This window comes from Colossoma macropomum, unplaced genomic scaffold (assembly GCF_904425465.1).
Source record: "Colossoma macropomum unplaced genomic scaffold, Colossoma_macropomum, whole genome shotgun sequence".
Lineage (NCBI taxonomy): Eukaryota > Metazoa > Chordata > Actinopteri > Characiformes > Serrasalmidae > Colossoma > Colossoma macropomum.
The window spans coordinates 31,569,621-31,593,953 of record NW_023494789.1 but is presented as its reverse complement, the minus strand read 5'-3'; the positions used below and the strand labels follow the sequence as shown (position 1 = coordinate 31,593,953).

Here is a 24,333-nt window from a genome sequence, read left to right as displayed (position 1 = left end):
AAACAACAATCTGTGTATAAATCAACAGATATGTACATGTAGTAAAAATTAAAGGAATAAACGAGCAAACGGTCATTTAACTGTAAAACGTATAAGATCAAATACAAAGAAATTATTTTCTTACATTCATTTTTACATTCGTTTTTGAAATATTTAATTGTCCCACAATCCCTTACAGTTTACGAAACATTGGCGCGGGAATCTGTCTTGAAACTGAAGCCTGGACTTTTGAGGGAGCTCGAAACAAAGTGAAACGGCCAAAGAGACCTAGCGAAGTAGGTTTATTTTCATTAATTTTGAATGTAGCTCTCTACAGTCGCTACTAATAGGTCAGTGGTTATAGCTCAGAATGTCAGTCTGAGTTTACTATGAACGGCTAAAAGCTGGTTAGCTCACAACGACGCGTATGCTAGAAAGAAAGCCCAGTTAGCAAACCTAGCTAGCGTAGTTTGACATCAACAGGCGATACTAAATAGTTTACAAGGTAGCTCTTCGGTAGCTTTTAAGTTACTGTGTTCAGTCGCCCACTCATTCGATGTTAAGTACAGAGGCGACGTTAGCTGGCAGGCCCTCACAATATTTCGAGTTGGTCGTTAGAGGAAACGTATCCTGCATTTTTCTTATCACAGTAATGTTTATTTGACCATTTTCCAACCTTTCTTTAACCTTTAGAATGAAACAGTCTGTTTGTGTTACCTTGCTTGTCAGACTGATATACACAGATCGACCATAACATTAAAACCACCTACTTGTTTCTACGCTCATTGTCCATTTTATCAGCTCCACTTACTGTATAGGTGCACTTTGTAGTTCTGCAATTACAGACTGTAGTCTAACTGTTACCTGTTTCTCTGCATGCTTTGTTAGCCCAAATAACAATATTTGTCTGTGTATAGACACATATATTAGTAGGTTAATAGGTAGCTAGCCAGATGATTCAAATTGATCCAGTTTTTAATTAATTTATCCTACCAGCAGGTAGCTGGAAAGAGTGTGAACAGCAAACTAACGTTAGTGGAGCATGATGCGCAAGAAGAAAAGATCATCTGTTTCTGTGGATGAGGGACCAGCCTTAGATGCGCCCAGTAAGTAATCTTATGTGTTCTATGTAACATGTAGGAGGGTGCATCTTTTCACTTCAGACCAATCTGAGCTCTGAAACTGAATTGTGATGTTGTTCTGTTGTATTTATCTAGAATCCAAGAAAAGCAAGTCCAGTGGGAGGCCCAGCAAAGCAGCAGTTCCTGATCAGGTTCCTGATTCTGTTTTTGTTCACATGCTTCGAGAATCGGGAGTCACCTTGAGATTAGGCAACATGTCTAATGAGATTGGTAAGATCCTGCATGTAGACATTGGCTGTGGCACACATGGCATACACAAACACTGGAAAGGAACCACACTCATACGTTGATTTCTCACTTTCTCAATATATGCTTTTTGCTGAAATAGCTGTGGATCAAGTCGTGTTTCAGAAGAGACTACAGCAGCATTTACGAAAGGATCCCAGATATCCCAGTGTGAGTGTACAAATGCAGGTTTTGATTTCAGTTGCTTCTCTGCAATACAGTATAATGCAATAAATCATGTCGAGTTGACAGCTGTGATTTCCACTTGCTCTGTCAGATAATTCAGGAGTTTATATCTGGTTTCGAGACTCACATTGAAGACCCAGAGAAATTAAGGAACTGCCTGCTTCCCTGTGTGCCCCGTTCTGCAGGCGAGGGAAATGCCAGGTATTGTGTGAAGACAGTGTGGGCCAGTGGTTGAAGAAACGTTGATGTTGCATTACACACTTAAAAATATATAGAACATAGAATACATAGAACCCTTTTCAAAAAGCTACTATATAGAAACATCTGCAGCACATTCTCAATCGATCTGAAGAACGCTTTCATGATGCAAAGAGCTCTTTAATCATGCAAAGGTTTCTGTGAGTGTTCATGATTCTACATAGAACCATTTTCTTTACTAAAGAACCCTTGAAGAACCAGCTTTCTTAAGAGTGTACAATAAGTCATGGGAAGGTAATGTGGTGTTTTCGTAGGATTCATAGGATTAGATTAGATTTATGTGGTTTTGTGTTTTGTGTCTTTTCCTGCAACTTCAGTTCAAGCTCGTTTCAGGAGAGCCTGGTGCGTCTGCTTCTAGGTGTAGAGATGCTTCAGGTAAGGAGCTGTTTTATTTTATATACAACCTGCAGACGTTCACAGATAATTTAACCAGTCATGTGTAATATATAAGATATACCGGAATCATATATCAGCAGATAATTGAAAAGAGTAATTGACAGGTAGATGATTAGATTTTACTGATATTTCCAACCAATATTTGAGCATTGACCCAGTTTCTGTATCTGCGCACCCCTGAAGAATTAATAAGACATTTCTTTCCTTTTTGTAGACGACGATTATAAACACTTTGTTTGAGAAGCTTCCAGAGTTCATGTTTGAGGGGTAGGTCTTGTTCGTATCACGAATTGTTGATTTGATCTTCTGTATAACATCTATTTTGGGTGCATTTCAATTTGAGTATGCAAATATGTTAGATGCAGCCATTCAGGAGATCATGATCTGGCTGCTTTTATTAGTCATAGTATTACAGGTGGGGGTAGCATGTGATCTGGTCAGAGATCAGTGATTGGTTGTGTTTGGCTCTGTTTCAGAGTTGGAGAGGATGGCCTCAATATTCCACGTGTCATTATAAACCAGTTAAAGTGGCTTGATCGAGTCGTGGATTGCAAAGTATGTAGCTTACCATCTCTTGTGTTGTTCTCTACAGTGATAACTGTGCAGCCAACCTCAGGAGATCCACATGTAGGGCTGGGTATCATTCACAATATTTCAGTACTAATGCCAATACTGGTACTTAGTGTTTGATACAGAATCCTGAACAGTATTTTTTCTATACCTTATTTTAAATTAAAACCTAAATTTAGTTTAGTCTAAAGAAGAATTAGTGTGAGGTGCTGGAAGTGGGTATATTTACTTATTGCTGACTAATTTTATTAACTAAAGTGCTGATGTTAATGACATGCATATGGAATGTAATTTAGATTCTAGAAGTCTAGATTTTGGACCAAGCATGCTTATTGCTTACACTGACTAGTTTGGTATTTGGTATTAAATCATATGGATTTTTTTGACAGTCTGTAGTATTGAAGTAATTTAATATTTGAGGGGTAGGTCTTTTTTTGTGTCACAATTTATTGTTTTGATCTTCTGTTTAATATCTATTTTGGATGCATTTCCATTTGAGTATGCAAATGTGCGTTTCTACAATGTAGAAAAATAACATAATTGCAGAACTGCAGCTGTAGACTCATGTTAATAGTGTTGTCTACACCAGATTTTGTTTATTTCAAAGTTTATTTTTTACACTCAACTTACAGCCCAGCTTAGCTGCTTTGTTAATGTGTGCTTGATGTGTGGTGTGTGTAGGATTTGGCCAATAAGCTGATGCAGCTGGTGTCTGTGGCTCCCATTGAGATCCAGCGGGACATTATTACCAGCTTGCCTGAAATACTGGAGGACTCGCAGCATGGAGACATGGCCAGAGAACTCAAGTAATGATTTTGATTTAGAAGAGTCCGGAGTCGGCCTAAATCTCTAACAGATCTAGCCCCTTAAACATTTTCTCTTTGAGTCATCAAGAAGGTTGTTGGCTGGTTGTTACATTATCTGTCATTTGAATCAGTCATCTCTGTATGGTTGAAAATGTTAGAACACTGTATGTCTAACATTTTCAACCTTAACCTCTGTGCAGTGCTCTTCTCCAGGAGAACACCCAGCTCACTGTCCCCATCTTGGATGCACTGTCTAGCCTTAACCTCAGCACAGCTTTACTAGCTGAGGTATCCACCACCCTACCGTAAACACGCATACATTTTCTACAACATATACCTCAGACGTGATGCAGCTTATATTGTATGCTTGCCCACTTTTCTTTCTGTCTGTCTGTATGTTTGTGTGTTGGTCAGGTGCGTGGAGCAGTCATGTCCACTATCTCTGCAGTGCAACTGGAGGATCTTCCTATTGTAGTGAAGTTCATCTTGCACTCCATCTCTACTTCAGATGCCAACGAGGTCAGAGCTTGCAGACAATGTGTCTGAATCTGTCAATAAAACTGTCAGTGGTTCTGTACTAAAACTAAAATTTGCGTTAACAATGTCACTAAAACACCTAAAAATGTCTTTCAACATGAGAATCCTTAAAGGCCTTTTTAATTAAAAAGATAATTGTAAATTGTCTGAAAATGTCTTCTTTTTACTATTTTAATTATTCAGTTCTGAGGTGATGCCTAAAGACTGGGTTGAAAGTCAACGCACTAACTCAGTATAGTACGCACTAATCACTATATATATCCAACTGACAGCTTTTTGGTCAGAATGACCACTGATGAAGGGGTAGAACTTTCAACAGTGTCTAACAAACTGAAAAGATGTATCACGTTTTTGATCTGTTTCAACTAAATAGACATTAATACATGGCATTTTTGAGTTTGTGTGCATTGTGTGCTTTTTTAAAAATAATGCAGCAAGATGAACAAAATCTTTGTGTACCTGTGTGTGTTTTTTTGTAGGTGGTGTCTGACCTACGTAAAAAGCTGGAGCTGGAGCAATGTGTGTTGTTCTCTATGCTGCAGGCCTCTCAAAGTTCAGAGAAGAATAAGAAGAACACAGCGTAAGAAGACATTTGCCACTCTGTTGCTCTCGTTCGAATTATAGTCTGAAGAAATATTAAGGCTACTAGGCCTGTGAAGGCATGCAGCATGTCAATGTCTTTTGTTTCTTCTCATTTTCGTCATTTGTCTGGTGTCCGGTCCTCTAGTGTCCCATCATGCAGCAGTAAAGACAGTGTAGCTCTAGTGCTGGAGGTAATAAAGTCAGCTGTGCGATTTCAGAAGACCATCTCTGAGGCATGGCTTAAGGTGAGCAGAGGCTTCACAGCTCACTTCTTTGGCTGTGCAGATCAATGAGCAGTGGAAATCCCTTTAACTGACACCCCAGTTATGCAGTCTGGTCAAGGTGTTATGTTTTTTTGTCCTGCAGGCAATAGAGAATGTCACTGAGCTTGAAGACCACAAGGTGCACATTTTAAATATGAATTGATCTACATTGAATTTTGTTCTCCATTCACATTGTTTTTATTGATTGAATTTCTGCATGTGACACTTCTCTCATTGTTTATTAGGTGGTTGATATGTTGGTGTTGCTCATCCTCCACTCCACTAATGCTAATCAGAGCCGACGTGGGGCAGAGAGGGTGCTGAAGGCTAAAGTCCGTGCTGGCCTCATTCAGGAATCACTGCTGAATAAGACCTTCAAGGGTTATGCTCAGGTCAGCCTCAACTTCTGTATGTTTCGTGTTTCCTTTGGGATGTTCAGTCCTTTAAGGGCCATTTTAAATGCTAAATTTTTGACTTCCTAATGGAGAGAGCACTTGATATTTATCTGTTTTTAACATTTACTTTCCATATTTGTTCTTCCTCTTCTTGAACCTAGATTGATCTCTGCTTTTTCTCAATTGTATTTGTTTGGGATGCAAATTTTGGCAAATTCTTTTGATTGATAACTAGTTGTCATCAGTTGAGTCTAATAATCATTAACTGGCAAGCCTAAAATCAAGGATGCAACCCATTACAACATTAATTAAAAATGTGCAGCCAGAAGCAGCAATTAAAAATGCACTGTAAACCCCCAAGAAAAAAACATGCCTCATATTTTTTTTCAGTTTTCAGGAGGATGGTAGCATAATTGTGTTACAGTGTCCAATATTGAAAGCAAACATCCACAAGCGATAAAACAGAACTATTTCATCCATGTTCTCTTAGAGGAAGTGTGATGTATGGCGGTGTGATGAAATCACAAATGGCTATGCAGAACTATAGCTAAGGTCCCGTTTTGAGTGGTTAATGTGGTATAATTGTGTCTGTGCATGTGTCTGTTTTTGCATAAATTATCTAGTATAACTGCTTGGGTATTGTTGTGTAGGTGATGCGTGGCTATTTCCCCTCCATCCTGGCATTGGCTCAGGGGCTGTTGCGCTCTCCAGACTGCTGTGTGGTACCTTTTGGAGGACACATGTATAAACAGGCCTTCACTGCCTTCGACTCTTACTGCCAGCAGGTAACACACTGTCCAACTGCTCATGTGTCCCAAAGCACTACCACTTTACAGTCTGGATGTGGGGACAGGTGAATGTTTTGTTAGTAATATTACCAACAAAGTGCTTCTTCAGTTCTTGTTTATTTTAAAATTCTTGACAGTTTTGTAACCAGACAAGTTGCAGTGATCTATTGTTTGGGCTTTTAAATATTCTAAAGATATAAGGGGCTTGTTTTTTTGTTTCTTAACTGTTTGTGTTTGTGTGTATAGGAAGTGGTGGGCTCTCTGGTCACACATGTGTGCAGTGGTGTGAGTGGGGAGGTGGATGTGGCACTGGAGCTGCTGTGTGAGTTGGTGTCCCAGAAGCCCACAGAGATGTCTCAGTATGCAGTGTTTGTCAAGGTAATCACCGCCCCATACAATTTTGCACAATAACAAGTGGATCACAGTTGGGTGCTAATGTGGCATATTATGACCTTCTCATAATACATTTACAAAAGAGACATAGCCATTTTTAATTCTGCATTTTTGGTCATTTACATTTTCAAAAATCCATACATGCTTTTTATACAGTCTCAGAGAAATACATGCTTCTTTTGAGAAAGCATTGCAAGGGAACAACATAAGCAGAAATTTCAGACCATGAACTGCTGTGAAACTGGATTTACAACTAGATCACGTTGTACCATTTGTTTTTGTAGGGGTACAAATGTAGGAAAATTATTAAAATGCAGACTTTTTAGCATGACAGCCCACCAATGCCTAAAGCTTCTGCTTTTCCAAATTGCAGTAAATACATCATCATATGTCTATTTGAAAATTGAGTCAAATCTATACATCTGCAATGATGACAGTTTTTTTTAATAGCAGTTGTCCTCCAGTACCAATATATTTCCAAAATCATTGTGCTTTTCTAGTGTAAAATCTAGAGGACTGTTGTCTAGTCACTATACCTGCTATGTGATTTCCTTTACTGAAACATTGGATTATGTGATGTGTAGGGTATTCTGGACTACATGGAGAACCTGAGTCCTCAGCAGATTCGCAGACTCTTCCACCTGCTAAGCTCTCTGGCTTTCGGGCACGACCAACATGGCAGCCATATTCAGGTCAGAGCTATAAACATACATTTCACCAAGTGACCCACCTTCTGGTTAAGCTTTTTTTTTTCTTACTCTCTCTCTTATGCTCTGTCTGCAGGATGACATGCACATAGTGATCCGAAAGCAGTTATCCAGCACAGTGCCTAAGTACAAGCGTATTGGCATCATTGGTGCTGTTATGATGGTGGGGAGTATGGGGGCACGAAGGTGCGGTCTACAGTCTTTGTGTAAACGTTCCTTTTTTTTTTTTCATTGCTTGCAGATTTACTTGATAGACACGGACTGAAAAGTGATGCCCAAGTTCATGTTAACCCTTAAAAGGCCAAAGTTTTATTACACACTTCTATAACCTAAGAATAATCCGAGCAGTTTGCATTGGAGTCCCTGTAGTTACTGAATAATAAGGCTTAGTGTGTAATAAGCTTGGGATTTTAAGAGTTTAGTACTCGACTGCTGTTGCTGTGGTTTGGTCAAAAGGCAACAATAGAATGATTAAATACATCTGTAATAATAAACAAGGACAGTATAATTACAACAGTTTTTTCTGTGATGTTGCAGGAGCAAAGCAGACTCTCAGGGAGGCACATTGCACAAAGAAACACACCGACAGGTGGGCAGTATGTTTAAGTGTGTTTATAAAAGTGTAAGTGTGTGGTTGTGTTGTTTTTATGTGTACACGATTATTTATAATAAGTGAATGTATGATTAGGTGACGACTCTGCTGGAGCTGGTGCGTTCATGCAGCGAGGGCTCAGCTGAGGCTGCTGCTCTTTATTATGATGAGCTGGCCAACCTGCTCCAGACCTGCAAACTGGACCCACTGGTGCAGGTTTGTTGTTCTTTCAGTCCTATTTAGCTTCAGGACTTTTACAGTTGAATTCAGTTCTCTGTGCAAAAGACTCTGGGCAAAGTGCTTCGTTCTGCATGAAATTCTTAGAGCAGGAATACAAAATGCAGATTATTATATTAGTTGTTATTATTAAGAAGTGTTAACCCCTAGAAATTGGTTTAATAGTTAAAGTAGTGATTATTTTTGCTCAGTGTAAATGTAACTACATAATAACATACAAATATAATTCAAGTTTAATTTGCATTCTGTTTGTTTCTATGCCAAACAGTGACAACATAGCAAAAATGTAAAGGATGTTTTCTTTCCACTAAACAAGACTGTACTCTTAAAAATAACTTTACACCAAATTCAGATCACAAACACAAATGTATTGTCTATGTTCTGCGTCAGGTGTGGATTGGAAAGAGTGTGTTGGAGGATTTCCAGGAGGATTTTGTAGTGGACCTCGGACCAGAGATAGCAGGGTGAGAAGCTCAGCCAATATGTGTTGTGCACTAAATGGGTTACTCATTTCTTTGTTTATTAGTTTATGTGTGTATTATTTGTATATACAGCATTTCCCACTTTTTATGAAACATAAAAACAGATATCCTGAATACAGTAACTCTGTATTACTTGAATTAAATAACAACTATGTTGTAGTCAAAACTACAGTTAAGTAAATGATTAACTAATATATGTTTATCACTCTAAATTATTCTTGTAAAACTATTCATTTTCTGAGCCACTTTTCAATAGAAAGCACTTAAGACATAGATAAAAACAGAGTAAAGGTTTTATTATTACTTTAATGACTACCTGCTGTTCCTGAGAAATATGTTATCAAAGTGATATGTACGAATGTGTGTGTATGTGTGTGCGTGCATGTGTAGTTCATTTCCGTTCCCCGCCTCAGTGATGTATAATCTGGATGAGGATGAGAGTCAAGGAGGAATTGCCGTCAATCTGCTGCCTCTGATGTCCCAGGATGTGCCCCACAGAGCAGACAGTCGCATCTTTGCCAGCCAGAGGAACAGCAGGTCAAATACACAGTATTCTTATGTTAGCAAGCTGATATTGACATTATGACAATGCTATACTAGCAAAGCATTGCCTTAATGAAGTGAATTTATGAGCATATTGATATGTCATTTTTATGAGAGGAAAAGAGATATATTAACCCTCATTTAGTAAAATAATGAACCACCAGTATTAAAATTAGATTGTGATAGACCAAAACGAAAGTCAGTAAATTCTCTTCTTTTCTCTTTCTTTCTACAGTTGTAATGTTGTCATAAAATGAAATACACAAATAATTAACAGCACTAATTGTTAACAAACAGTATATAAAAATCACCATGCAAATGACCAAAACACTTATTTGTTTTCTCTCTCGGTCTCTCCAGGCATGTGTCACCTCTGTGCCTGTCATCGTTCTTTCGGCTCCTGAGGCTTTGTGAGGAAGAGCAGCACCAAGGTGATCTGGAGGAGATTGATGCTCTGCTTGGTCAGTCAAACTGCCAACACACTAAAAACGTCAAAATATGTAACATTCAGGACTGCTCCATATTGTGGTGTTGTTTTGTTTCATAATAGAAAGGATCATCTAAGAGATAATACTAAACAGACAGAAGTAGATTCTAGTGGTATATTCCAACATCAAATAAAAACATGAGGATTGCATTTCAATTCATTCAGTACTTTATTCACAAGAAATATTTAGGACAAACAGCCTCAAAGGTACTTTTAGCTCTTAGGCAGTCACTTAGTTGTTTCATTTTGACTTGAAAGTGCACAACAGTGTCATCATTTTACAGCTCTGGCACCTGAGCTGTAGCTCTAGTCTGGTCCTCTGAAAGGCTGAGACTGTCTGCCTGAACACAAAGGCCTTTGTATGAGAGCAGGAAGTAGCCATGGACTCTGCTCACAGATTCTCAGGAAAAGGGCATCATACAAGTACATGTTTGTACAAATACTTGAGCAGGGAGTGCTTCAATACTCCCCTGGTACTCACCATAGCGATGCTGATGCTAACTTCAATGGCAACAAAATGTTTAGTTTAACAATTATTCTTTTTAAATGCTCTTTTGTAGTTAGGTAAAACAGTGTAAAAGGTTTCGTTTAAAATGAATGACTACATTAACTGAGATCTTACACATCTTGTCTTTTGTCTTCAGTTTGAGAAATGAGCTACAATTCACTCTTTCCACCAGTGTCTTGGAAAAGTGGATGAGTGCATATTGTAAACTTTTTTTTTAGAGGTCTTAGTTACAGTTTTAGGCTATGAAGGACCAACTGGGTGAACCAGTTTGCTACAGCGCCACCCTGTGGCAGACCAGTGCTGCAGCTATAGTTAGTTAAGAATACCAAAGACAGAAGCTTGCCAATTGTTTTCACTTTTAAAAACACCATATATTACCAGAATAGAAGCAATTAAGCACACTTAATATGTCTGTCTGCGCAGCTGTTGTTATAAGATTGCAAATTACTGTGCTTGTATATCATATTTTATTTTGTAAATTTTTAGATTTGTGTGTGTGTCCGTATTATTAGGCTGCCCACTGATTCTGACAGACATGGAAGTGGTGGAGAAGGTGGAGAGTCTGTCTAAAGCAGAGCGAGAGTTCTTCTGTTCTTTGCTCTTCTACACCATCAACTGGTTCAGAGAGGTAAGTGCATTTGCGTGTTTGAAGTACACAGAAGGGGTTAGTTATTGCATATGATGCCCTTGTCCTTGCTTGTGTTACATTTTGTGTTGAATGTTTGTAAAAAAAAATGTAAACATTCACTGTAAAACTAATTAAAGACTACTTATTATTTTCATTTGAAAATGGATGACGTGTGTGTGTGTGTGTGGTGTGTGCGTGCCCATGTGTCTAGGTGGTGAATGCATTTTGCAGACAGAAGGACCCTGAGATGAAGATGAAAGTTGTAACCCGTCTTCAGAACATCACATACCTGCAGACACTACTGGAGACATGCTTGGCAGGTATTCTAAATATAAGAGTTTAAAGTGTTTAGAGACCCCTGGTCATTCTGCATATATCATTCTGTTCCTGCTCCAAAAACACATCTGCCAGGTAATCAAAGTGCTGGAGGAAGCAGTGTGCTGATTATGTGTCTCAGGTGTGTTAAGAAATGGACAGGGGTCCATGACAACAAAGTCCCTGTCTTAACGTATTTAATAAGTAACAGATATATATTTACTTGGGCACATGGTTAGATTTGACCAATATTTTATTTATTGTACCTCGGAAAAGTTGAATGTTTAAGTTGCTAATCCAGGCAGATGTATTTTCAATTTCTACATTTAATAAACATTTAGATATCGGCATCTGCAAATGTGTGCATGGAAAATATCGAGTATCAGTAGTGACCAAAAATTTCTGTATCGATGTATCCCTAATCCTCACCAAATTTGAGACATTTCAGGTGGGTTTTTTCTGTGGGTGATTGGATAAATCATGGTATTCACATGAATTAATGTGATGCAGGATAGTCATTAACCATGACACATGAAGATTTCACCAGTGTAGTTTAAATATGCTGTAAGGTATATCGCAATTGCTATATATAGCAATATTGTGATATCATGCAGTTCAAATTCATTCCAAATCTTAATGGCTTGAGTATGTGTGTTTCAGCCAGCCCTGGCTACACTCCTCCTTTGGCTAACTTTGATTGTGAGAGTGCAGAAGTTTTGCCCCCCTCCTCCTCCACTGCTTCTGCAAAGAAAGGAAAGAAAGGTAAAGGTATAAAATGCATCCAAGAAGCCACTGGCGGTGATTTTCATTTCCCACAGTCTCAGCCAAGCCAGCAAGCTTAGAGCTCTCCAGCACTTTCACATGTTACCTTTATTGAAATGTAAACACTGTTATTCCCATTTTTCTCAAGGCAGAACAGTGAAAATATATGAAAGATTTGTTATTCTACAAGACTATAGAGAACTCCTTTACAACATGTTTTAATACATTGTATTATAGCTTGTATGTATCCGTAAAGAAGATGTTACCTGGTGTGTTTCAGAGTTGACTGGGAAAAAGAGGAAAGCCTCGGCCAGTAAAAACTCTTCAGCAGACAGCACTCTGCTGGAGGAGGCTGCAGAGGCGGATGAGTCTCTACAGGCATGAGCAGTTCATTAATTACCACACATAAACATATTTCTGCATGTTATAATCAAATGACTTATCAGGGTGTTTGTTAGTAATATTCCCATTGAATTTTGGCAACCATATTGACATTTGTGGCAGGACCATCCAGAGAAGGAGAAAGAGGCCAAAGTAGGGGTCAGTCTGTCTTTATACTGGCCGTTCTTCAGGGAACTGGACATTGAGGTTATGAATGTGCTGCAGTGTGGTCTCCTTTCTCGATCAATACTGGATACAGAGCTCCATAGCAAGGTCAGTATAACTTCCATACAGTCTTTTCTATTCTTTTTCTTCTAAGACATGAATATTTGCTATCATGTCTTTACAGTGAGTTAATAATATTATAACTCTGTTGTTCCCAAAGTCAATCTGTGCTCTTTGTATTCGTGTTTTTTCTACTCTTAATACACCCAACCCAGGACATTGGTAGCTTTTTAATTAGTTATTGATTTGAATCAGGGGTGCTAGCAGCGGAAAAGGACAAAAGAGTGCATAATATGCTGTCCCCAGGACTGGGGTTAGAAACGCATGTTCTAACTAAAGAGTATACGATGAAGAGTAAAGAGTAATAAAGAGTACTGTGAAAAAGAAATGTGGCCTGCTGTTTTGTGTAGGTGAGAGAGGAGGTGCAGCTGGGTCCATCTGAGCTGGTGTTTCTGCTGGAGGACATGTGGCGCAAACTGGACTTCAGTTTGACTGCAGCTCCAGCCAAAAAAGCCCCGTTTCTGAAAGTATGAAAATGTGACACAACAGTACTGTGCAAAAGTCATGAGACCACCCTTAATTTATTTAATTTTCAGTTTAAACATAAGACATTAATAAGTGAAAGAGTTTTTTTGTAAAAAAAAAAAAAACGTTAATAATACTAATATTACTACTACTACTACTAATAATAATAATAATGATAAAAATAATAATGATAATAATACTTTAAAAAAAAAGGAGTTTCTAAAATTGCAGCTTAAAACAACGTGTTAAACAATATAGGGAAAATTAGACTTTGAGAAAGAAGAGAAAATCAAGTTCCACTTTTGCTTCAGATCTGAAAAAATCCACAGGTGTTTCTGTCCATCCTTCCACTGTAAGAATACAACTCTATGCAAGAAGCTGCTGGGGTTTTCAAAACACTAGATTTCCACTCCAAAGCCCAGACCTCAGTTTGAGATTACTTGGATCATAAGAAGCAGAAAATTCAACAGATGTCTAAGAGTGAACTTTGGAGGTGTAGAAAATGATCTCTTCTAATAAAAGAGTGCAATAAAAGAATGGAAGCTGCAATAAAGACAATGGGTAGACACACTAAATACTGAAAATTGTGATATTTAATTTAGTTGTTGTGGCTTTCGTGTGGTTTTCTATTGAATATGTGCTTTCTGCTTTTTCTGGTGCTAAAAAAATGAATGACCTGTAATTAATGGCTGTTTTGACTGGAAATGAAATGAATGGTGGTCTCTGATTTTTGCTCACTACATACACAGAGATCTTTAATAGATTAACGTAAATTGCAAGTTTGGCCTGCGTGCCCAAATTCAGTGGTTCCGTTATGTGTTGTGGATATTGACTGTGCTGTGTAGGTGAAGGCAGACAAGACAGTGGGCTTCTCTCACCTGCAGCAGAAGAGCTCCAAAGATGTAGCAACCTACTGCATTCAGCTGCTACCAACGCTGTGCACACACCTGGAGAACTGCCACAACCACTTTCAGGTTCACCTTCAAGTTAACGTTAATCCATATATACCTGTAAATGCAATTTATAATATCTGCCCTGGTTGTTCTCAGCTGATCTTGGATCTTATTGGTATCTTGAGGAGTTTGTGTGTGCTCCCACAGACCTTATTGAGTGAGAAGCAGGGTGTGGTGGATGCTCTAGGGGTGGATGTGAAGGAACAGCATCTCATGAGCTCAGCCTATCAGCTCCTCCTGCAGGTCCTGCACACCACCTTCAGCTGGTGAGTTTTGAGTTTTTCAACCCACCCCCGATAGCATTTTATTTCTTTTGTATGAAAACATAATATGATGAATATGATGGAGAGAAGCTAACTTGCATACCAGAAACCCTGGTTAACCTTCATTTTTAATACTTTAATGACTTCAAATATTCAAAGATTCTGACACATCACTAACTGAGGGTAAGGAAAAAATGAAGTTAATTTTATTTAAAGTTGATTTTCGTATCTTACTGAGTTTACCTTTGTCATTCACATTACCCCTGTCCTAGGACTGAGTCACACTTAGCAGGGATTATCTAGTGACATTTCTAGACTTAATCTGCTCCTGTAAAACTTCCCCAAAGCTTGAAAAGTTTTAAGAATGATTTTTTTGTTAGATCTAAAGTACAGCCTCCTGGGTGTCCTTATCTGAAGTTAGAGTTGTGCAGGTGCAGAGTGTGCCGGTTCGTGATGTTGTGGAGTGTGTTTTCAGGTCGGGCTTCTCCCAGCCGGAACAGCGGGTTCTGTTAAAGAGTGCTCTGAAAGTGCTAGCCAGCCGACTAAAGGAGGAGGGGACAGATCAAACCCTGGAGCAGCTTATTAAGTGAGAATTACAAACACACACTTTAACCTGCTTGTAGAGGGCAATAGAGGACAAGAGGGCAAAATATGCTGCTCATCTTTGCTTTTGCTTTTGAAAAACTGTTTGCTCAGCCAGATGTAAAAGCAGATCTGCGGTTATACCTCCAAATAGCAAATATGGTGTTGTTATACCAATTTATACAGTAATTACTTATATAGTTAGTAGCAGTCTGATTGGATGAGACGTGTTCTACTCATTGATATTTAAGATTTTATTTTATTTTTTTTTCCACAATGACGATATCATTCCACTGAGCACTGGTTGCTAAGTAATGACTTGCTTTATGCTGCAGCCAACTATGGTTCTGTTTAGCATGTTCAAAAACAAACAAAAAATAGTTACATTAGATAATTTCTATAAGTTAATATTTGATCATATTTGGGGGTTAGGGAACCAGCCTTGTGACCGGAAGGTCGCCGGTTCGATCCCCTCAGCTGACAGAACGTGACTGAAGTACCCTTGAGCAAGGCACCTAACCCGGCAATTGCTCCCCGGGCGCTGTGGATAGGGCTGCCCACCGCTCTGGGCAAGTGTGCTCACTGCCCCCTAGTGTGTGTGTTCACTAGTGCGCATGGATGTGGGTGTTTCACTGCACGGATGGGTTACATGCGGATGCCAGTTCCTCTGTGTGCAAACACAGTAGGCTAATCATTCTGAATTCTAAATTGTGATGGCGGAACAGCTAAAGGAACTGGAATTAGCCAGAAATTAATAGAATACAATTCAGCAAACAGGGTGGGCTGTGAAAGTCTGATATTGTGTCATATTCATAGCTCTATTGGTGCTTTTCTTTTTTCTGTATTTTCCTGAACTGTTGAATAAAAGCAGTAGAACACTTGAGGTGATGTGTTATCACAAATAACGTTGTACTCAACTTCAGCTTTCACAGCCATGATGTTACTTGCAGTAATACATTCCTCCTTGTGCTCTATTGCTTAAATTAAACATTTGTAGTCTTCAAATAATTAACTAAAAGGTTTTTAATTAAACAGTTGGCTACAGCACAGGTGTGTGTGTGTGTGTGTGTGTGTGTGTGTGTGTGTGTGTGTGTGTGTGTGTGTGTGTGTGTGTTTATTTAGGCACACTTTTGAGTACCTGCTGAATTTCCGCAGTACAGTGCCCAGCCTAAACACTGCTCTGTGCCTGACACAGCTCCTCACTGTGCTCAGTCACTATGGAACATCCAACTACAGCTTCTACAGAGAGCACACCGGTCAGTCACTCTGCAAGCACATGCTTTATCACTTGCTCATATGAATCAGGCTTTCAGTGTGGTTTAGATGAAGAAACAGTACTTGACTTTTGAATTCATTTTTACAATGTATTTAAAAGGGAAAGTACTCTCAACTAACACATTCATGACAGCTTAGCTAATCGTATATAACTTTCTGTCAGCATCCCTGGCGAGGCATTTCTTGTGTCAGGAGTGGGTGACCATGGGTGGAGCAAAGGAACGTGGAAACAAACACAATGATGCACTCCACAGTCTCCTCAGGTTGCTTCATCATTACTGTATCATTTTTCATTATAGGCCTACATGCTACAATTTCTCTCTTTGGTTACGGATGCATTCTCTCTCTCTCTCTCTCTCTCTCTCTCTCTCTCTCTCTCTCTCTCTCTCTCTCTCTCTCTCTCTCTCTCTCTCTCTCTCTCTCTCTAGTATTTATCTAGACCATGCTGATGATGTGCTGAAAGCAGTAGAGGAGATAACAGGAGAGGGGATCCCTGAGCTGATGAATGCAGCTAAAGATGCCAGCTCTCGTAGCTGGCCCACACTCAGCAGGTACTGCACATTCTCACAATCTTTCTCTCACAAGATTTTGGTGCAGGGGTTTATGACAGTGGGGTGGGCCCCTGTTCTAATTCATTTAATTAATAAATTAGTTAGTCATGTTATTTTCTGTTTTCTTCAGATAGTTGTCTCCCAAATGCGAACTGCTTATCGTACCCTGTGCCAGAGGCGGGCATAGCGTCAGTAGCATAGACTAACGTTATTTTTTTTGTTCAGTATTCCCATGGCCAATCTAGGGTAGTGGGTCCCCAGGATTGGAGCTGAGAACCACTGTCTTATTGTACAGGAAACTTCAAACAAGAAATGTCTTCTTAAATTTTTTTCATAACCTTTTAAGACCTAAGCCTAAAATTGTCTGCCTAGGCATATCTCATTATTTGTGACTGTAACTTGGTGATGAAGCTACTGCATCATCGAGTGGTATTTGGTTTATAGATGTATTTTTATATATATATATATATATATATATATATATATATATATATATATATATATATATATATATATATGTATGTGTATATATATATATATATATATATATATATATATATATATATATGTATTGTTCAGCACGATCTCAACTTGTTTAGTATAAAAAATGAAAGTAGTGTACAGAGCAGAGAAAAATCTAAATCGAAAGTATTTTTTTTTTTTACTTTCCAGGCAAACCTTCCTGGTGTATTATAAGGTTATGATGACAAAGCTGGAAAAGAGTGTGCGCAAGCTGCCCCCTGGAAAACAGACAGACAGCAGAGAGGTGTGTAGATGTAGATGGATGAGTGTGTGTGTGTGTGTGTGTGTGTGTGTGTCTATGTATGTATATAAACTCACTGAGCACTTTATCAGTAACACTATACTAATGCTGGGTAGGGCCTCCCTTCACTCTCAAAACAGCCTCAGTTCTTCATGGCATGGGTTCCACAAAATGTTGGAAACATTCATTTGAGATTCTGGTCCATTTTGACATGATTGTATTAAGATAAGATAATCCTTTATTAGCCCCACACCGGGGAAATTCTCAAGCAATTCCTGCAGATTTTCCAGGTGCACTTTCATGCTGTGAATCTCTTCTACTCACATCCCAAAGGTGCTCTGTTGGATTCAGACCCAGTAATTGGGAAGGCCACTGAAGAACATTGACCTCACTGTCATGTTTATGAAACCAGTTTGAGATGACTTTTGCTTTGTGACATGGTGCAATATCATGCTGGAAGTAGCCTTAGAAGATGAGTAAAATGTGGCCATGAAGGGATGCTCATGGTCAGCAACAATACTCAAATAGGTTGTGGCATTCGAGCAATGATTGGTATTAACGGAGCCAAGAAAACATTCCTCACATCATTACGCCACCTCCTCCAGCCTGGACTGTTGACACAAGGCAGGTTGGCTCCCTAAATTCATGCTGTTGCAGCCAAACCCTATCATCTGTGTGCCTCAGCAGAAATTGAGATTCATCAGAGCAGGCTAAGCGTAGCTCTTGTAGCCCATCCAGCTCAAGGTTTGTCCTGTTGTGGTGCACATCTCAGAATGCACTATACAGAGTGGTTATCTGAGTTACCGTAGCCTTTCTGTCAGGTCAAACATGTCTGCCCATATTTCATTGACTTCCCTCAACAACAAGGTGTTTCAGTCCACAGAACTGCCGCTTACTGGATGTTTTTTTCTTTATTGCACCATTTTGGGTAAGCTCTAGAGACTGTTGTGTGTGAAAATGCCAGGAGATCCGTAGTAATAGAAACACTCAAACCAGCCCATCTGTCACCAACAATCATGCCACGGTCAAAATCTCAATTTTTTCCCCATTGTGATGATTGATGTGAACATTACCTAAAGCTGCTTATCTGTATCTGCATGATTTTATGCATTGTGCTGCTGCCACAAGATTGGCTGAGTAGATAATTGCATGAATGAGGAGGTGGACAGGTGTTCCTAAGAAGTGCTTGGTGAGTGTGTGTATATATAGTACGAATGTACATATGTATGTGTCCCTGTAGATAAGTGGATGTTTTTTGTGAAAGAAGGAGTGCTTGTGTAAGGACAAAGAGGAAATATAATCATGTGTTAATGTTTGTCTAATAATACATACACTGACTGTAGTCATGATATGTCATTATATGATTTTTCTCTTTTGGTAATTTGCAGGTTCAGAGTGAGAAACTCCTAACATGGAACTTAGCTGTGCGGGACTTCCACGTCCTCATTAACCTGGTCAAGGTAGAGGCCCGCAATGCTGTCCCATTTCTCTAAACTTTCTGGAATCATGCTTTTATTCTACCCTAATTTGAGTACTTATTCAAGTAATTTAAAGAAGTATAATTAGAGGGAAATGTGCACATCTCATTGGAAAATTGCTTTGACTGTGTAATATTAGCCTTCCAACAGTAGCCTTCCAACCCATTCTCCAGAGGGCTTTCCATGAGTGAGTGTATTGTATCTTCATATGCATACAAACTAACTGCTTTGACTTTTTCCTCCAGGTGTTTGATAGCAGACCTGTGCTTAATGTGTGTTTAAAGGTGAGCAGTTAAAATAATAATAAATAAAAGCTACATTTCTGTTGTATTCTATGGTATGATACCGACAAAGTAGAAAAATTAAATCTCTTTGTTTACATTGTTTGCTTTCTTTTTCCAGTATGGTCGGCTCTTTCTGGAGTCCTTCCTTAAGCTGGGAATGCCTCTGCTTGACCACAGCTTTAAAAAACACAAGGTACCTCTGCTTCATTCAGCAACTGCCTCCTGTCCTCTTTTATGTCAGTTGGTCAACTAGACATAATTTCAACAACTTTAATACCAAGCAAGACCTAAGTCAGTGTTCAGTTGTCGTACAAATTCATGCAGAGTATCATAGCAGTTACACTTCTGCTGGGTCTCTGTTTCTCAGGAGGATGTTCAGAGTTTACTGAAGACTTTCCAGCTCAGCACGAGGCAGCTCCATCACATGTGTGGCCACTCGAAAGGTAACCAGCAGTAATCCTGTACTTGGTAGTGTCCTTTGGAATATGTGTGATCCTTAATTACAGATGCAAATTTTTTCCAGTTCTTTTAACAAAGGATTACAGACAATCAGATTACTTGTTTCCAGCAGGCCGTATTCGTTTCAGTAACAGACAGCGCAGAGTGATCTTGTGAATGTTTAATGTCATCCACATAATATGCATATAATAATATAATATAGAGTACAAAGACAGCGCACTGCACATATACTTTAAACATTTTCTTCTAAAAGTCGTTGAAGTTAAATAGTTTACGATTCAAGTTAATTTAAAAAATGAAGGTTACACAATGGTGTTAATAATGTTGTATACATAAAGGCAGTTCTGGTTAACAGTCATCATTCTGGCTCTATGATAACCTCTTGTTTCTTGGAGCTTGTGTAATATTGCCTCCCTGTTTTCAGATCCAGCAAGACACAGCACTCACTAACCATGTGCCAGCACTCAAGAAGAGTTTGGAGCAGTTTGTATATCGTGTGAAGGCCATGCTCACTCTTAACCAGTGCCAGGAAGCCTTCTGGCTGGGCAATCTGAAGAACAGGGATCTGAGGGTGAGCCCTGGGACGCATTCGGCTTTTGGCAACATCTTTTAAAGTCCATTTTATGCATGTTGTTGAAATAGCTGGTAGTTCTAAGTAATATCTAGTGCTTGCAGTAACCAGCTGTTCTGGGTAATATTTAGACCAGCGGCGTATGGAAGTTGGATGGAAAATTGTATGTTAATTGTGCTTGGTGGAGAATTAAAATCATGAAAATAAACACTCAAAAAGAGTCACATTTGAACACAAAAAAAGTTTAATACAGCTTTTTCAAAACTACGAAAACAGACTTTTTTTTAAACCTTAAACACAATTCTAAAAACTGTTAACATAATTCACCAAAATGCGTCTTTGTGGCAAAAGCCAACAATTGAGTCAAAAGAATGTTAACTTTTCTGGTAATGAATCACTACTTTCAAAACATGTCCATGAAATCATTAACTAAATACTGGTGCAGTCAATTAATATTGAGTACTGAAGGAATAAAAATAAAAAATATAGTTGTTCTTGTAAATAATTTATTTATGGAGAATTATGTAAAAAAAAATATGTAAAAGCAGGCATATATGTCTTGTAGAAAGAATACGTTCATTAGACAGAAAGAAAATAGTGTGGAGTTATTGTGCCTCAGAATTCTATATGTGGGCTGCGGTAGTTCAAAGAACTTAATCTACATCAAATGCAATATCTACCCTAAGCAGACAGTGTGAGACTGTGTCTACAGTGTCATTCCCCTGATCTTATAAAAAATGTTAAGACATTTTCTATTCCCGCATAGCTTGCAGAGAGTCCCTTTTTATGTATTCAAACTGCATACAGTTCTCTCATTTCATTGCAGCTTTAGAACTATGTGTTAACAGTTAAGCTTTTAACGTATAAATTTCGATAGCCTTGTGTTATTTATTTATTCATCCGTTCATTCATTTATAGAGAAGCCCTGCTGAAACCTGAGGCCTCATTTTCAGAGACCTGGTTATCTGGGTTTTCTGTGTTTCATTGTAGTGACAGGAGTTTTATGAATTGAATGTTAGAGATTTCTTCATGTCAGCACGAGGCTAACTGTGCTTCATAATAAACTGTTTACTAAAGTGTTTAAGAGTTCTGCTGTTTGTTTGTGTCAGCACATTATTGCCCAAACCTTTGGTAAAGCCTTTTCTTTTGGTAATTGATAAAAAGGTTTGGGGTATTGTGTTTAGAGAATCTGGTTTTTGTGTGTCAGCAATTGGGAAAAATGTTACTGGCAAATCATTAATTAATTAATTAATAAACTGGTTAATAAGATTAATTTCTGCTTCAACAAAAGTCTTTGGCTGTTTTTGAGCTGAACAATATTAGTTGGAAAAAAGTCTAGGATAGTAATGTCAGCAAAGTAAAAGTAAGACTCCATTAATATTTGTTTGTTTGTCTAAAAGACCGATTGCTTTTCTCTGTGTAAATTTCAAGCTACATGTGATCTTCTGAGGCTTTCTGTGTTCTCAGTATGGCTTTAATTTAACGCAGTAATGGCAGAATGCTGAGTACCCCGCTGTGACGCAGTGAGAAATTGAACAGTGCACGGCGTGTCCGATGAGTGGTGGTCTTTAGTGTATTACATATTTTTGCAAATATGATTCATATTGTAATTTGTTTTTTAGGGTGAAGAGATTCTTTCACAACGGTCACAAGAAAGTGAAGAAGAGGATGAAGAGTCTTCTCAGCTGCCAGAGGGGCAGAATCAGGAGGAGGTACTACCTAGCTGTTATATCTAGAACCCAAAAAGAAAAGCTTGATGAGTTATTTTCTACAGAGCTTATTGTGCTGCTCAGTGACTGGATATATTGTGGGAGAAGTTTTTTTGTGTCGATGTTTTGGTTCTCTTTATTTTCTCTACTGTTTCTGACACAGGAAAGCGATGCTGAGGTAAAGGAAAATGGCCACCATGATGAAGAGGAAGAGGAGGACTCTGAGGTGTCAGACTGATTGAGCAGGGAATTACAACCATTTTATCTTTTTCTTTACAACCAGTCAGCACAAGCACATTCACAGTACTTAGCATGCTATCCCATTTTTATCATTTTCAGCTTGGTAAACTGCTAGTTAAAGATTGCAAGACATTTAAGTAAAAGATAAACGTGGTCAACAACGCTGAAACAGCTGGTGAGAGGAAAGCAGTCTCTTTTGTGTTTGAGAATTTATGTATAATCTTGTTTGTTGTTTATTCTTTGTACTTGAAATATCATCACTTATATTAAGACTATAAATTAAATTCCCAAATCAGAATGTTTTTTTGTGCTGTGTAATTACTGTAATAATTTATCACAGTGATGAGATGCCAGAGGTGTGCAAAATACAGTACAATACAAAAGTAGGTCACATAGCTTTAAATTAACTAAATAAAAAGGTACAAAGACTGTGTCATGAGTGCAAGTTAAAATTATTGTGTTTCAAATAAAATAATGAGAATTAAATCAAACTTAATTTTTCTAAAGGATTTCAACTGATTTTCTCTCATTCTGATATAAATTTCTTACTCATTTTGCCAATTTTTGCTTTAATTTTGTTTTTATTTGCTGATTTTGCTGATACATTTTTTGCTAATGGTATGGCTGTTTTGCTTCTGAAATTTTTCTTTTGCTTCTGACTTTTGGCACTTAACAGGTGGTGGGTCTTAAAAGAGGACGTTCACCTGCATTTTCTGTTGGTCAATTGATTTGGAGTGACTGACTGGTCTTCTGAACATGTAGTCTCTGATTACTGCCAACTGCTACTGTGAGATAGTTGATAAAGTCGAGATGTCATGGTTTGCCGTTTCGTTCTGGGGTTCATAAAGGCTGTTATGTTAGTCTCTTCTTCTACCTACAGAATCCCTCCGTCTCAGTCACTGAAACAGGTTTTCTGTCTCACCAGTTTACAGAATGCTGCTGCTCCAAATCTTCACATTAATACAGTGAAGTAGCTTGAGATATTTAAGCAGTTTAGTTCCATTACCAATATGGCTCTATTCACAGGACCTGTAAACATGTTATGTTAATAATTTTAAAAGAATATAACATACATTGCTCATAATGTCACATATACCAGTAGAACGCTGCACTCACAGCAGCACTTGGTATGATGTGTTCTGCCGTGCTGGGGGCAGTTCACACTGAGTGGCTACATGTTCAGAAGACCTTGTCACTCCAAATTTGCGTTGGCTTTGTATTTGTGTTCTCTCTTTTGTGTTTGTGTTTCTTCCTTTGTATACGTGTTTGTGTTCTCCCTTAATGCTGTTGTGTTCTCAGCTCATGGTTTGGTCAGTAATGTGATTGAGTATAAAAAGAGCTTCCTAGAGAGGCTGAGTCTTTCAGAAGTAAAGATGAGGAGGGGTTCACTCTGTGAAAGACTGTGCGTTCAAACAGTGCAACAATTCAAGAATAACGTTTCTCAACGTAAAATAGCAAAGAACTTTTGCTTTTCATCATCTACGGTACATAATAACATTAAAAGATTCAGAGAATCTGGCGAAATCTCTTTATGCAAGGGACAAGGCCAAAAACCAGTATTTGCTGGCAGTGATCTTTGGGCCCGCAGATGGCACGGCATTGAAAAAAGACACGATTCTCTTGTGAAAATCACTGCATGGGCTCAGGAACACTTGTGAAAACCACTGTCTCTGAAAACAATTCATCACTGCATCCACAAATGGAAGTTAAAACTCTAAAACGCAAATAAGAAACCACATATGAACAGGATCCAGAAACGCTGTCACCTTCTCTGGGCCCAAGCTCATTTAAAATGGACTGAGGCGAAGTGGAAAAGTGTCCTGTGGTCTGACGAATCAAAATTTGAAATTCTTTTTGGAAATCATGGACACTGTGTCCTCCGGGCTAAAGACAACTCAGCTTGTAGGTGACGTGCATATCTGTGAAGGCAGCATTAAGGCTGAATGATAGATGCGTGTTTTGGCAACATATGCTGCCCTCCAGACTACGTCTTTGTCAGGGAAGGCCTTGATTATTTCAGCAAGACAAGGACAAACCACATTCTGCATGTATTACAACAGCAAACTGGCCTACCTGCAGTCATGACCTGTCACCCACTGATAACATTTGGCGCTTTATAAAATGAAAAATATGACAAAAGAGAGCCTGAACTATTGAGCAGCTGAAATTCTGTATCAAAGAAGAACAGGAAAACATTTAACTTTAAAAACTACAGCAATTAGTCTCCTCAGTTCCCAAAAGCTTACAATGTGTTAAAAGAAGAGGTGATAAAACACAGTGGTAAACATGCCCC

The 24,333-nt window shown here is 38.6% G+C and overlaps 1 protein-coding gene across 3 annotated transcripts; it reads left to right on the top strand.

Annotated features, from left to right (window-relative positions):
• The first annotated feature begins 185 nt into the window (after positions 1-185).
• On the top strand, positions 186-22,421 carry fancd2 (FA complementation group D2). Of its 3 annotated transcripts, none has more exons than XM_036570975.1 (44): positions 186-275; positions 976-1,085; positions 1,197-1,331; positions 1,450-1,517; positions 1,624-1,733; positions 2,108-2,165; positions 2,401-2,453; positions 2,663-2,741; positions 3,438-3,562; positions 3,763-3,850; positions 3,977-4,081; positions 4,579-4,679; positions 4,827-4,926; positions 5,048-5,083; positions 5,190-5,336; positions 5,990-6,124; positions 6,374-6,505; positions 7,105-7,212; positions 7,304-7,413; positions 7,765-7,816; positions 7,916-8,035; positions 8,447-8,520; positions 8,929-9,075; positions 9,442-9,542; positions 10,589-10,704; positions 10,916-11,024; positions 11,680-11,781; positions 12,062-12,159; positions 12,286-12,435; positions 12,798-12,914; positions 13,758-13,886; positions 14,013-14,131; positions 14,604-14,714; positions 15,833-15,966; positions 16,149-16,248; positions 16,414-16,536; positions 17,209-17,302; positions 18,688-18,759; positions 19,023-19,061; positions 19,180-19,254; positions 19,429-19,501; positions 19,943-20,091; positions 21,714-21,803; positions 21,964-22,421. In XM_036570975.1, the coding sequence occupies exons 2-44, from the start codon at positions 1,022-1,024 to the stop codon at positions 22,036-22,038; spliced, it is 4,323 nt and encodes a 1,440-aa protein (XP_036426868.1). In that variant the 5' UTR covers positions 186-275; positions 976-1,021; the 3' UTR covers positions 22,039-22,421. The 3 variants fall into 3 exon arrangements, with proteins under 3 accessions (XP_036426868.1, XP_036426870.1, XP_036426869.1); XM_036570976.1 differs by having other exon boundaries at positions 196-275; positions 979-1,085; XM_036570977.1 differs by lacking the exons at positions 21,714-21,803; positions 21,964-22,421 and having other exon boundaries at positions 19,429-19,504; positions 19,945-20,084.
• Positions 22,422-24,333: the final 1,912 nt, after the last annotated feature.